General features: G+C 69.4%; 2 protein-coding genes across 3 annotated transcripts in view; both read left to right on the forward strand.

The window, feature by feature from the left end:
* The window catches only part of TANGO6 (transport and golgi organization 6 homolog), a 31,465-nt gene extending 25,448 nt beyond the window's left edge, over positions 1–6,017 (forward strand). The window contains 3 exon segments of the mRNA XM_083851804.1: positions 315–466; positions 2,697–2,810; positions 5,611–6,017. Coding sequence (XP_083707930.1) covers positions 315–466; positions 2,697–2,810; positions 5,611–5,787 — 443 coding nt within the window. The 3' untranslated portion in view covers positions 5,788–6,017.
* A 2,293-nt stretch (positions 6,018–8,310) lies between these two features.
* HAS3 (hyaluronan synthase 3) lies at positions 8,311–12,401 on the forward strand. 2 transcript variants are annotated; one of them, XM_083851369.1, is made up of 4 exons: positions 8,311–8,382; positions 9,149–9,769; positions 10,210–10,311; positions 10,418–12,401. In XM_083851369.1, exons 2-4 carry the CDS (start codon positions 9,149–9,151, stop codon positions 11,339–11,341), a joined length of 1,647 nt encoding a protein of 548 aa, XP_083707495.1. In that variant the 5' UTR covers positions 8,311–8,382; the 3' UTR covers positions 11,342–12,401. The 2 variants fall into 2 exon arrangements, with proteins under 2 accessions (XP_083707495.1, XP_083707494.1); XM_083851368.1 differs by having other exon boundaries at positions 10,459–12,401.
* The last annotated feature ends 22 nt before the right edge of the window (positions 12,402–12,423 follow it).

The following is a 12,423-nucleotide window of genomic DNA, read 5'->3' on the forward strand; positions in this document are numbered from 1 at the left end:
AGAAGACTGAGGGAATACGTGATGCGCCAAGCGGCCCCAGACAAAGATCTTTGCTCGGGGATGCGTGACACGCATGTTTCCCTCTCGGCAGAGCGGGGATGCCCAGGTGCCTTGTCCCCAGCAGCGCAGGGGGTCACCGGGAGGGATCTGGCTGCATTGTGCTCCAGAGGTTGCACCCGGCTGTTCTGCAGGACGCAGAGGGGGCCCGAGCTTCTGTCTCCTGGCTGTGCTGGAAGCCTGCGAGGTCTCCTCCCAGCCAGCCGTGCTGTGCTCTCTGCCTGGCATTGCCGTGACCGCTGTGCTCTCTCTTACAGGGGACATGGTGGTCAAGTACCGAGAGCCCCTGATCCACGCCTTCCTGCGGGGCTCCCGGGACCCGGACAGCGTGCTGCGCGCCAGCAGCCTCTCCAACCTGGGGGAGCTGTGCCAGAGGCTCGGCTTCCAGCTGGGCTCCGTCGTCCAGGAGGTACCGAACCCCCCCGACAGCCGCCGTCACCTCCCCTCCTGCCACTGCCTGGGGCTGGGGGCCGTGGGGACGGAGATGCTCCAGCTGGGCACGAAGTCCCGGGCTGTGCCACCCAGGGGCCTGGGCCCGGGTCCTCTGGGGGCAGGCGGTGGGGACGGGCGCTTGGCATGGCACCAAAGCCCCCAAAGCCCCTGGGGGAGCCCCCAGCTGTGCCATAGCAGGGCTGGCTCTGGTTGACGAGGCTGCTTCGTCAGCTGCCGGCAGGGTCGCTGCTGGGGGCACAGCAGCACGGTTTCTTTCACAGCTTACTCTGGGAGAGGACGTGAATGATACTTGCAGATATTAGGGTGTAAAAAAGTCATTCAGTCTGAAGCAAACGCCTGGGAAATTCTAGCGCTGATTTTCAGGGCTGAGAGCTTTATAAAGAGCTAAAAATGTCTCCTGTGATGGGAAGTGATAGACAGCCCCAAGGAAGCGCAGCGGGATCTGCTCCGCCCATCCTCATTTCCCTACAGCAGAAGACCTCAAGACAGATTTTGTACCTGCCAAAGGCACCTCCTCCCCCTTAATGAAACCTCATTATCCTTCACGCTACTACGGACGGGGAGCACTCGGCGCCCACGTGAGCGCCACGGCAGCGGTGCTCAGCCCTCGCCCGGGTGGGTGCCAGGGGTGGGGATGCGCGGAGGTGCCCCAGCTGCGCTCCTGCGAGGGGCGGCCAGGCTTTGGGCGCGTTTCTGCCCTGGCTGTGCGGGTGTCCAGCACCCAGCCTGTGACCCGGCGCCCTGGTCGGGCTGCGGATGTTGCAGCAGGGCGAGGAGCGCGGCATCGGGCGCGGGAGCAGAGCCCGTGGGAGCTGCAGCCCGGGCTCGAACGGGGCCGATCTGCATCCGCACAGCTGGCGAGCGCCGTGCCCAGCGGCTGCACGAAGGCTTGCACGCTTGGGGAGCTGCGAGCAGCAAACCCTCAGCGCCGTGCTGGTGCGGGCAGCTGGCAGGGTGCTGGGCTGGAGGCAAGGCAGCAGCATCGGCGCGGCACTCCGGCTTTTCTCCCTGGGTTCCCTCTCGCTGCTGCTCACGCATCAATGGGGTAATGACAGCATTTGATGAGATGCCAATGCACCACACATGCAGCTATTTCGGGAACGCGCTAGCTCTGCTAATTCTTCCTGCTGTCACTGGGTGTTTAATTAGGTTCCTTCAACTCTGCTTTTTTTGAAGCTCTCAAAGACGTCTGCACAGCGCTCAGCCCCTGGCAGGGAGGTGCTCGGTGCCCCGCGAGCACTGGTGCTTGAAGGAGGCATGGCCCCGTGGCAGCAGCGTTCCTGTGTGGGCTTTTAAGGACACTGCGTGACACCAGGAGCACGCTGCAGCCTCAGCTGGGCTCGGTGCCCCTGCTGAAGGCGAGCTTTGCGGCGGGGCCAGCGCTGCCTCCTGTACCTGCTCGTGCTCGCGGTGCAGCCGCTGTCCCCTCGCCCTGCTCGCTTCCCAGCTGCCGTGCTCAGGGTCACAGCCCGACAGGCAGAGCAGCGCCAGCATCAGCTGCTTCACCCGGCATCACTGCCACCGCTGGCTCTGCAGGACTTGCAGCAGTCACGATTTTTGCTGCAGAAGTCCACCCCCTGTCTGGGCGCTCCGCAGTGTTGCAGAAGGACGCAGGGCTCGCGAGGCAGCACGGGGACGCAGCGTGGCTGCAGCTCCGGAGCTGGCAGGAGAAGGGCACAGGGACACATCCCCTTCCTGGCTTAGGGAAAGCCTTTGTGCGTAATTACTGATGATGAAATCCTTTCCTGAGCGCGCTGCTCAGCACCGCTCTGCGCTGCAGCTGCTGGCCGTGGTGGTGCCCTGGGCAGAGCCCGTCCCAGCCCCGATGGCTGGGTTTTCCCAGGCAAATTGCCCCAGCTCCAGGTGAGCGGCTGCTGGGCTCTGCTGCTCCAGCCCCAGGGAGACCAGGGCAGCACGGCGAGAGTCCGGCAGCGGGTGCAGAGCGGCGTTTCTGAAGGACGGAGGTGCCAGGAGGGTTTTCCATCCCCCGGCCTCAGGCCACTTGGGGCTGTGGCTGCCTCTGCGCCGAGTGGGGCCTCCCTGCACGTAGCCGAGTGCCAGAGCCCCACGCCGTCCCTGCCAGGTCACCCTGCGTCCCCTGATGGGGACTCTGAGCCCTTGCCTAAGGGCTGGCTGTGGGTGGTGGCACCGGCCGCGCTGATGTCCTCCCCGTGCTGCCCCCCCAGGTGACCTCCTGTGTGACGGCCATCGCCAAGACGGACCCCGAGGCGGAGGTGCGCCGAGCCGCCGTGCACGTGGTGGTGCTGCTGCTGCGGGGGCTCAGCGAGAAGGCTACCGAGGTGGGTCACCCCCCGCTGCCCCACGGCACGGCCCCTCTGCCCCCCGGGGAGGGGAGACCCCAGCCTGGAGCACGGTGCTCCAGGGGTTGTCCCCTGCCCACGGGTGGCAGGTCCCGGCCCCTTGTTTGTGTTGCCTCTGGTGATGAGGAGGGCAGCAGGGACCAGCTGGGGTCTGGGGGTGCACGGGGTGAAATTCCACCTGCAGGCAGCTCCCCGAGAAGTCCTGCTGATCCAGGGGGCTGCCCCCCTGCAGGGCCAGGCTGCCTGTAGCGGCGAGTGCTCTCGACATGTCCCCGCGTGGTGACGGCTGCAGTCACCCCGAGCTGGCGTTGTGGCTCCGGCATGTGTGGCAGCTGCAGGGAGTTAGGAGAAAATTAACTGAGCTATAATTACCTGAGCAGCTGCAGGCTTCCTCTGCCTAAATTACTGCTGATTCTGGAGCAGGCGGGTGCTGTGTGCCCTGCTCCCGGTGGGAACGGCCGGGAGAGGGCTGGGCTGGGTGCAGCAGGGACGGAGTCATTCTCACAGCACCGATGCAGGCAGCAGCTTGGAGAGCCTGGCGTGGTGACAGCCCTGCCAGCTCCTTGCTGCAATCGTTTCAGTTTCTCTCTCTCCTATTTCTTTAAGCCAGAGCTGCCCTTTTCCTCCCTTTACCTCCGTTCTCACCCTCCCTGCAGCTCGGACCCAGCATGCGGCCTTTTGGGGACAGCCTGGTCCCTGATACGTTCCTCTGCGAACACAGGCACGCAGCACGTCCTGGCCCCGGCCACGAGCAGAGCAGCCCCTCTGCCTGGGGCTGTGGCTCTTGCCCTCTGCCCGAGCCAGCCCCGCGGCCACCCGGCCTCGTGCACTGCCTGGGGGTGACCCCTCGCAGGGTCCCACCCTGGGGACGCACGCAGACGGGTGCTTGTGAGGGCACCGCGGCAGGAGCAGCCGTGCGGGAGCTCTCCCCGTGTGTGCTTTGTGCTCCGTGCACGCCTGCTCTTTGTTTCTTTGTGGAGGCTTCAGGGAAGGCTGCCGGTGTCACTGCCGGTGTCACTGCCGGCGTTCCCCTCCATGGCTCTTTGCTCCCCCAAGTCGAAGCTTCTCCTCTGTTTCTCCACCGCCACGCCCCAAAAAAAGACAACCTGGTTGTGTTTCCTCCTGTAAGCACTCCCAGTCCCCACGGCTCTCTTACTCTCTGCTTCCCATTTCGTCCCTCAGCCCAGGCAGGAGGGCCGGCTCCTGCAGCGCTCAGCCCCGCGTCCTGCCCGGCGCTGGGGCGACGCCGACCCTCTGCCGGGGCGCTGGCATCTCCCCGGGGCAGCAGCGGCACCGCAGAGCTGCAGAGGTTTTGTTTCCCTGGCTCGGAGCAGCAGCACGGGACAGGCCATCCTCACCTCATGGCTTCCTGGAAGGGGCAGGGCTCCTTTCCACAGGGAGCCCCAGCTCCTGTGCCACGGGGAGCACAAGGCTGGGGGCTGAGCCGCGGATCCGCATCCACCTCTGAGCTCGCTCCAGCTCCCTGCACTCCTCTCGAGCTCTCGTCCTCCTCAGGGCTCTGCTCTTCAGAGCACCCCGCTCTGGGAAGGGCCTGGCTCCTTCCTCAGCACTTGCAGGAATCTGCCCCCGAAGCCATGGGCGGTTGGCACCTCTTCCTCCTGGCACCCGCTGCTGCAGGCGGGCGAGCTGCGCCCTCCTCACGGGCCCTGCAGCGCGGGGCTGAGCCCGGGGACAGCTCAGCAGGGCGGCTGGCACCCAGGGGCTGGCACCCAGGGGCTGCTGCCAGCGCTCGGCCACCACGGGGGCTCTGCCCGGCCCCTCCAGCCACAGCACCCATTTCAGGGGACGTCAGGGCGCAGGCATGTGGCACGGTGACGTTTTTGCATTGCAGCTGTGAATTACTTTGTCTTCCCCAAACCACGTGGAGCACCTTCTGCTCGTGGCCCAGCCTGAGCCCATATCCGTTGGTCCTGCTGAGCCCAGGGGCTGTGGACCCTCTGCCAGGCGCTGCCCACAGGAGCTCGGGGCTGCTCTCCGCGTGCCCTGTGCCCGACCGACAGCTTGTGGCCCTGCACTGAAGGGCCCTCCTTCCTGGGGCAGGGGGATGTGGTGGTGCATCCCCTGGGGCAGTTCCCTGCTGGGCTGTGCCGTGGGGCAGCGCCAGGTTCTGGGAAGCCGTGGGAGTCGCCCTGAGGGCCCCGATGATCGATTATTTGGCTTGGGAAGGACCAGGTTTGCCAAGGCCGTCGCCTCCCTTCCCACTTCCCAGCAGTGTGTTGGGACTCAGTTCCTAGGAAGGAAGCAGCCGGTTCCCCGCGGGAATCCCCAGCGGGCAGCTCCAGGGTGCCCCTCTGCAGGCAGGGGTGCCGCGGTCCATGGGCGGGTAGCTGGGGCTGGTCACGGGCCTCATCCTGCAGAGGGGCTGGGGATGCTGCCCCCTCGCAGGGCTCGATGCTGCAGCAGTGCACGCGTGAGCAAGGCCGTGCCGCTGGTCGGCATCCGTAGCTGTCCTCGTGCACTGCGCCCACCCCGGCTGCTGCCAGGGCCGCCCAGCTCGCGTCCGTCTCCCCCATCCCTGCGGGTTCAGGGGCCTGGGGAGAGCCAGCAGTGCCATGAATGTGTGGGGAAACTGAGTCACGGGAGGGGAGGGCGGTGAGTCAGGGCGGCGATGGTGGTGGTGCCGCGTCCTGGCGCTGCCCAGGTGGAAGGGGCACAGCCGCGCCTGCCGGGGCACGCCGTGCGCTGCTCGGGGCCTGTGCTGGGTGCCGGCGGGGCTCCGGCGGGTGCTGACCGTGGCTCTGCCCTCTGCTCTCCCCAGGTGCTGCGGGACGTGCTGCGGGACCTGTACCGCCTGCTGAAGCACGTGGTGGCGGCCGAGCCCGACGGCGCGGCCGTGCTGCACGCCCAGCTGGCGCTGGAGGAGCTGGGCCAGGCAGTGCGGGGCGGCCTCTTCCCCCCGCAGGTGCTGGAGAAGAAGATCGTGGTGCTGCCGTAGCAGGTGCTGGCAGCGATCCCCTACAGAAAGAGACTTTTCCTGCTCCGGTGCCGGGCGATTTTGCTCCCTGGAGGGGACAGGTTTGCTGTGCCCTCGGGCCGCCTGCAGCAGGTGCCAGCCGTGGTGGAGCCGCAGCAGTGCCGGGGGCAGGCAGCCTCAGCAGCCCCCCTCGCCCGGGGCAGCACCGGCCTCACGGGTGCAGGGATGTCGGATTAAACGGAGAAACCCTCTGCCGTGTGTGTGTGATGTTTCTGGGAGCCACACGAAGCCCCTGGGTGCTCTCAGCTGTGCTCATTCTTGCCTGCTTGGGATGGTGACAACAGCATGGGCCGTGGAGCCCCCTGGGTCCTGGGGGGGGTTTGGGGCATCAGCCCCATGGAGCAGCCCTTCGCTGGGGGGGGTGCTTGGGCTCCTGGGGCTGGAAGCAGCACGGGGTGCTGCGGCTTCCCCTGAGACCTTGGAGGGAGCCGGGAGGGAGAGGGGGCTTCGTCTGCAGCCGTGCCAGGCTGGCTGGTGGCACTCGCCCAGCCCAGCCCCTGGGGTGCCCGTGGGCATCGAGGGGCATCGAGGGGCACCAGCCCCAGGTGTGGGCCAGGGAAGAAGATCCCTGGAAGCAGTGGCTGAAACAGAGCCAAAATGTTGGTATTTTAGCCAAATTGGAGTGATTTCCCCAGTGGAGAAGAGGGAAATGATGCTGGTGTTTCCAAGCTCCTGCCCCACTGGCACTGGGGCCCCCCCACTGCCTTTCTGGCAGCTCTGGGGAGCTGCACCAGAGCCCCCCCCATCCTAGGGCTGGGGCTGCAGCGCCCTGCGGGGCACCTCCACGTCTGGGGACATCCCAGCACTGGGGTCACTCCTCTCCCTCCATCAGGGCAGCCCCCAGAGGTCCCTCACCGAGGGGGACACCCCAAACCCGCAGAGCACTGTGCACCCCGCTCCTGGGCCGGGACCTTCCCTGCACCCACAGGACAGGGAGGGAGTGGGGACGTGCAGGGTTGCACCAGGGTACCTGGGGGTCCTGCAGCCCAGAGCCCCCCCGGCACCTGCAGCAAATCTGTGCCCCAGCCCCCCCCGCTCTGTGCTGGGCCGAGGGTTTGTGTGGGGCCAGCGCGCCCCTGCCCTGCAAGGTTGGGGTGCCAGGCTGCACCACCACCCCCAGCAAAGCCACCCGTGCCGTGCCGTGCTGGGCCATGCCGGGCCATGTTGTGCCGTGCCATGTTGTGCCGTGCCGTGCCCTGCTCAGCTGGGTGGGCGCAGGCAGTGCGGGCGGCCAGGAGCACACTGTCCTTGATGGAGCGCGGCGGTGGCCGGGCGCTCCCCCTCACTCTCGCTGCCGCCAGCCTGCGCACCCGGTGCTGGTGCCGGTGCCGGTGCCGGTGCTGGGCTGCGGGCGTGCGCCGGGATGCTGCCATACCGGCACTGCCTTGCCAGGGCCTGGAGCAGACAGCCAGAGGAAGGGTTTTGAATGAGAAGTCTGCATTCGTGCTGCTTTCTGGGCGTCTGGCTGCAGCTCTGCTGCTGTGAACAAGGAGATTTCTGTGCCGGAGGAGGAGGAAATTTTATTTGTACCTTGGGAAGCGCTCGTGCAGAGAGAGCAGGGCGAGCACCGGGGAGCTGGGATCGCACTGAAAGGTAACGGGGCCAGGGGGTAACCCCGGTGCTGGGCACCTGCAGTGGGGTGGGGACACACACCCTCCTGTCCCTGTCCCTGTCCCTGTCCCTGTCCCTGTCCCTGTCCCTGTCCCTGTCCCCTCTGTGCCTCCTGCAGATCAGCACCCACAGCCCTGGGGCACCCCTGTGCACCCCTGAGTTGGGGACAAGACCACGCTGGGTGTCACCCCACCACGCGGTGCCACGTGGGAGCCCCACCGGTGGTGCCGGGGTCCCAGCTCGTCCCTGCCCCGCCATGGGCAGGGGGACACCCCCGGGGAGCCCCTGGCCCCTCTGGGTGAGGGACCTGAACGTGCGGGGTCTGAGCAGCGGCTGCAGCTCGGGGGGCTCAGCGGGCACGGTGCGCCCCGGGGCGGGCAGGGACCCCCCCCCACCAGCCTGGCACCGACACCTCGTGCGTGACGGGTGCGGGGCTCCTGTCCCCGGGGTGGCCCCGTTCCTGCGTGGGGGACGGGGGGACGCCACGAGGTGGGCCCCGGGCGTCCCCAGGTGGGCGGCTGATGGGCTCGGGGGGGGCACGGCCGGTGGCCGAGAACGGCACCGGGGGCACACGGGGACAGGGGGGTGGCCCTGGCGGGCGGCGCGGGGGTGCCCGCGGCGTCCCCGGGGTGTCCCGGAGCTGCGGCCGGTGCCCGGTGCCGGTGGAGCCCGGCGCGGTGCCGGTGCCGGTGCCGGCAGCGCTCCCGCAGTGCGGGGCCGGGCGGGTCCCGCGGGCGGGGCGGGGGCCGGGGCCGGCGGGGCCGGGGCCGGGGGTGGTGCCGGGGGTGCCGGTGCCGGGGGTGCCGGTGCCGGTGCCGGGCGGGGACCCCGCGGGCTGCGGGCGGTGCCGGCCCCGCCGCGGTATAAAGCGGCCGCGCGGGCCGGGCCGGGCGCACAGCGGCGGCGGCGGCGGCCGGGGCGAGCGGCACCACCGGCACCGGCACGGTGAGTCCCGGCCCCGGTCCCTCCCCTCCCGCCGGTGCCGGTGCCGGTGCCGGTGCCGGTGCCGGTGCCGGTGCCGGTGCCGGTGCCGGTGCCGGTGCCGGTGCCGGTGCCGGTGCCGGCTCGGGGCTCCCCCGCGGCGCTGCGGGACCGGCCGCGCCCCCCCACCCCGGACCGCGGAGCCGGCACCGGCGGCTGCGGGGCCGGGGGGAGCCGGGGGCGCTGCCGGCAGCCCCCTTCCAGCCGCTCCCCCCCCAAACCTGCGCCCCCCCCTCCCACCGCCCTGCGCTGCCCCTGCCCCCCCCCCCCGCCCGCCGGCGCTGCCCGGTGCCCGCTACCCGGTGCCCGCTGCCCGGTGCCCGGTGCCCGCTACCCGGTGCCCGCTACCCGGTGCCCGCTGCCCGGTGCCCGGTGCCCGGTGCCCGTCCCGCAGCCCGGATAAGGGGGGGGGGCTCTGGGCGCTGCCGGCCCCGCCGCTGGGGGGGCTGCCGGGTCCTGCCGGGGGGAGCTCCGGGGAGCTGTGCCCACGCAGGGCTTCTCCCCTGGGGACCCCCCGGTGCCAGGTCCCCGCTGTCCCCGTGCCCTTCCCTGTCCTCCGGGCCCTGCAGGGCTGCGGTGGGGGCACTGGGATGCGCCCCCCCCACTGAGCGGTGACTGCAGGCGGATGGGGCACGCGTGAGGTGGGAGACAACCGGGGCCCCCCCGTGTGCCCGCGTTCCCCTGTCCCCCCCGGTGGTGGCCGTGCCCTGACTGTCCCCATCCCGCCCAGATGCCAGTGAGCCTCTCCACGGCCCTGCGAGTTGTGGGGACCAGCCTCTTCGCCTTGGCGGTGCTGGGGGGCATCCTGGCCGCCTACGTCACGGGGTACCAGTTCATCCACACGGAGAAGCACTACCTCTCCTTCGGGCTCTACGGGGCCATCCTGGGGCTGCACCTCTTCATCCAGAGCCTCTTCGCCTTCCTGGAGCACCGGCGCATGCGGGGCGAGGGGCGGCCGGTGCGGCTGGGGCGCTCGGTGGCCCTCTGCATCGCTGCCTACCAGGAGGACCCCGACTACCTGAAGAAGTGCCTGCGCTCTGTCAAGCGCATCGCCTTCCCCGACCTCAAAGTGGTGATGGTGGTGGACGGCAACGGCCCCGACGACACCTACATGCTGGACATCTTCCACGACGTGATGGGCTCCGAGCGGGCGGGCAGCTACGTCTGGAGGAGCAACTTCCACGCGTGGGGCGAGGGCGAGACGGAGGCCGGGCTGCGGGAAGGGCTGGCCCGCGTCGAGGCGCTGGTGCGCGGCACCACCTACTCCTGCATCCTGCAGAAGTGGGGCGGGAAGCGCGAGGTGATGTACACGGCCTTCCGGGCGCTCGGAGACTCCGTGGACTACATCCAGGTGGACGTGGGGGCCGGGCGGGGGGGCCGTGGGCACGCCGTGAGCAGTGGGGTGGCGGCGGGGACCCTGCAGGTGCAGCCCTGCCCGCGAGGGCTTCGTGCCACCTCCTCGGTGCATCCCGTGCCATGCGCAGGCATCACCGGGGGGATGCCACGTGGCGGCACTGCGTGGGGCTCCGGACCCCCGTGTCCTGGTTGGGGGGCGGCGAGGGCAGGTCCCAGCGCGGTGCCGTCGCTCGGGGCCGGTCTGCGGGGCTGGGTGTCCTGGGGCAGCGGTGGCCGGGCACCACGGGGCGCTCCGCTCCCTGCCACCGCCTGCCGGTCTGTGGGGCCCTGCCTCGTCTCGCCGGCCGCGGCTCGGGCTTGCCCGGCTGGGGCTGGGCCGTCTGCCGGGCGCGCGTGGGCGGCAGGAGCGGGGCTCGACGTTGCCTCTGCCCCCAGGTGTGTGACTCAGACACGGTGCTGGACCCCGCCTGCACCGCCGAGATGCTCCGCATCCTGGAGGCAGACCCCCGCGTCGGCGGCGTCGGCGGCGACGTCCAGGTACCGTGGGCAGGGAGGGCGACACGGGGCGGCCGGGGCGCGTGGGGGCACCGCGAGGCCGGTCCCGTTACCGGCGGTGCCGGCGCTGATGCCGTCCCCTCCCCAGATCCTGAACAAGTACGACTCGTGGATCTCCTTCCTGAGCAGCGTGCGGTACTGGATGGCCTTCAACGTGGAGCGCGCCTGCCAGTCCTACTTCGGCTGCGTGCAGTGCATCAGCGGGCCCCTGGGCATGTACCGCAACGCCCTGCTGCAGCAGTTCCTGGAGGACTGGTACCACCAGACCTTCCTGGGCAGCAAGTGCAGCTTCGGGGACGACCGGCACCTCACGAACCGCGTGCTCAGCCTGGGCTACCAGACCAAGTACACGGCCCGCTCCAAGTGCCTGACGGAGACGCCCACCCGCTACCTGCGCTGGCTCAACCAGCAGACCCGCTGGAGCAAGTCCTACTTCCGCGAGTGGCTCTACAACGCGCTGTGGTTCCACAAGCACCACCTCTGGATGACCTACGAGTCGGTGGTGACCGGCTTCTTCCCCTTCTTCCTCATCGCCACCGTCATCCAGCTCTTCTACCGCGGCCGCATCTGGAACATCCTCCTCTTCCTGCTGACGGTGCAGCTGGTGGGCATCATCAAGGCCACCTACGCCTGCTTCCTGCGGGGCAGCGCCGAGATGATCTTTGTGTCCCTCTACGCCCTGCTCTACATGTCCAGCCTGCTGCCCGCCAAGATGTTCGCCATCGCCACCATCAACAAGTCGGGCTGGGGCACGTCGGGGCGCCGCACCGTCGTGGTCAACTTCGTGGGGCTGCTGCCGGTGTCGGTGTGGGTGGCCGTGCTGCTGGGCGGGCTGGCCTACACCGCCTACAGCCAGGACCTGCTCAGCGAGACCGAGGTGGCCTTCCTCGTCTCGGGAGCCATCCTCTACGCCTGCTACTGGGTGGCCCTGCTCACGCTCTACCTGGCCATCGTCGCCCGGCGCTGCGGCAAGCGGCAGGAGCAGTGCGGGCTGGCCTTCGCCGAGGTGTGAGCGGGGTGCCGGGGGATGGGGACACCGCCACCGTCCCCTCCCGGCCCGGAGCAGCCCAAGGAAGCGTTCGTGATCAAGTCTTTTTTTTCTTTTTTTTCCACTTTTCCCTTTTTTTAATTTGATTTTTTTTTTTTTCTGTAAGACTCAGCCCGGTGGGTGCTGGCGGCCAGGGAGCAGCCGCGCTGGGGCTGCCTGGAGCTGTGCTCGGCACAGCCTCGGTGCTGCAGGGGCAGTGCCAGCGCCCCCCCTGTGCCACGCCAAGCGTTTGGGCGCTGCGAGAGCTCCGCTGGCTGGGCTCCCCCCGCCCCGCCGGGGCCGCCGTCCTTCGGTGCTTTCCCCGGGGACCTCGACGTCGTCCCCACGGTGCTATGGAGAGAGGACCCCCCGCATCCGGCCAGGTGCTGAGCTGTGATGCTCGATACCGCTGGGGTTGCTGCACCCCCACGGTGCCCCCCCATCCCGTCCCCAAAATCCCCGTGCAGCCCCTGCGTGAGCAGGAGCCGGCTGCAGGTTCAGCCCCGCTCCCTGCCGCGGGTCAGGGGCAGAGGTGGGATTTCAGCGCAGAGTTGGCACCACTCCCCCCGGCGCTGTGCCAGTGCCAGGCACTGCTGGCTGGTGCTGCCAGCTGGGGCCACCCCCCGGGGCCTCAGCACCCCCCTGCTCCGTCCTCACGCAGCTCCAGCGGCTCACGAATGTCCCCGAGGGCCACGTCCTCGCCCCCACGGCTGGGTATGTGCGGGCACGTACCCACAGCTCCCCCCGACCCCTCGCAGGGGGCCCGGCTGCCCCAGGAGGGCGGCGCCCCCGTTGTGCTTTGCCAAAGAGCTCGGGGGGGGGGGACCCTGGCTCCTGTTTTTGTGCCCGCAGCTTGGGCAGGAGCAGGAAAAGCGGGGCCGTGGGCTGGTTGGAGCGTCACCCACACGGGGCCGCGGTGGAGCTCCGGCCAGCCCACGGCCCTACAGAGCCGAGCGCGTCCCAGCTCCGTGCCAGCTGCCTCCCCACAGCCCCTCCTCTGCCCCCCAGCTCTGGAAGCGAGGAGGGAGCCTGGCACCTGTCTAGACAGCGGGAGGCGCTGGGTTTTG

This window comes from Anser anser (genome assembly GCF_964211835.1).
Source record: "Anser anser genome assembly, chromosome: 11".
In the NCBI taxonomy this organism is placed as follows: Eukaryota; Metazoa; Chordata; class Aves; order Anseriformes; family Anatidae; genus Anser; species Anser anser.

Bases quoted from the DNA above. Each gene is read 5' to 3' on its own strand.
- HAS3 (XM_083851368.1), top strand. From the start codon at position 9,149: ATGCCAGTGAGCCTCTCCACGGCCCTGCGAGTTGTGGGGACCAGCCTC. The intron at 9,770-10,209 runs GTGGACGTGGGG...CTCTGCCCCCAG, and splicing joins ACTCCGTGGACTACATCCAG to GTGTGTGACTCAGACACGGT. The intron at 10,312-10,458 runs GTACCGTGGGCA...CTTCCTGAGCAG, and splicing joins GCGTCGGCGGCGACGTCCAG to CGTGCGGTACTGGATGGCCT.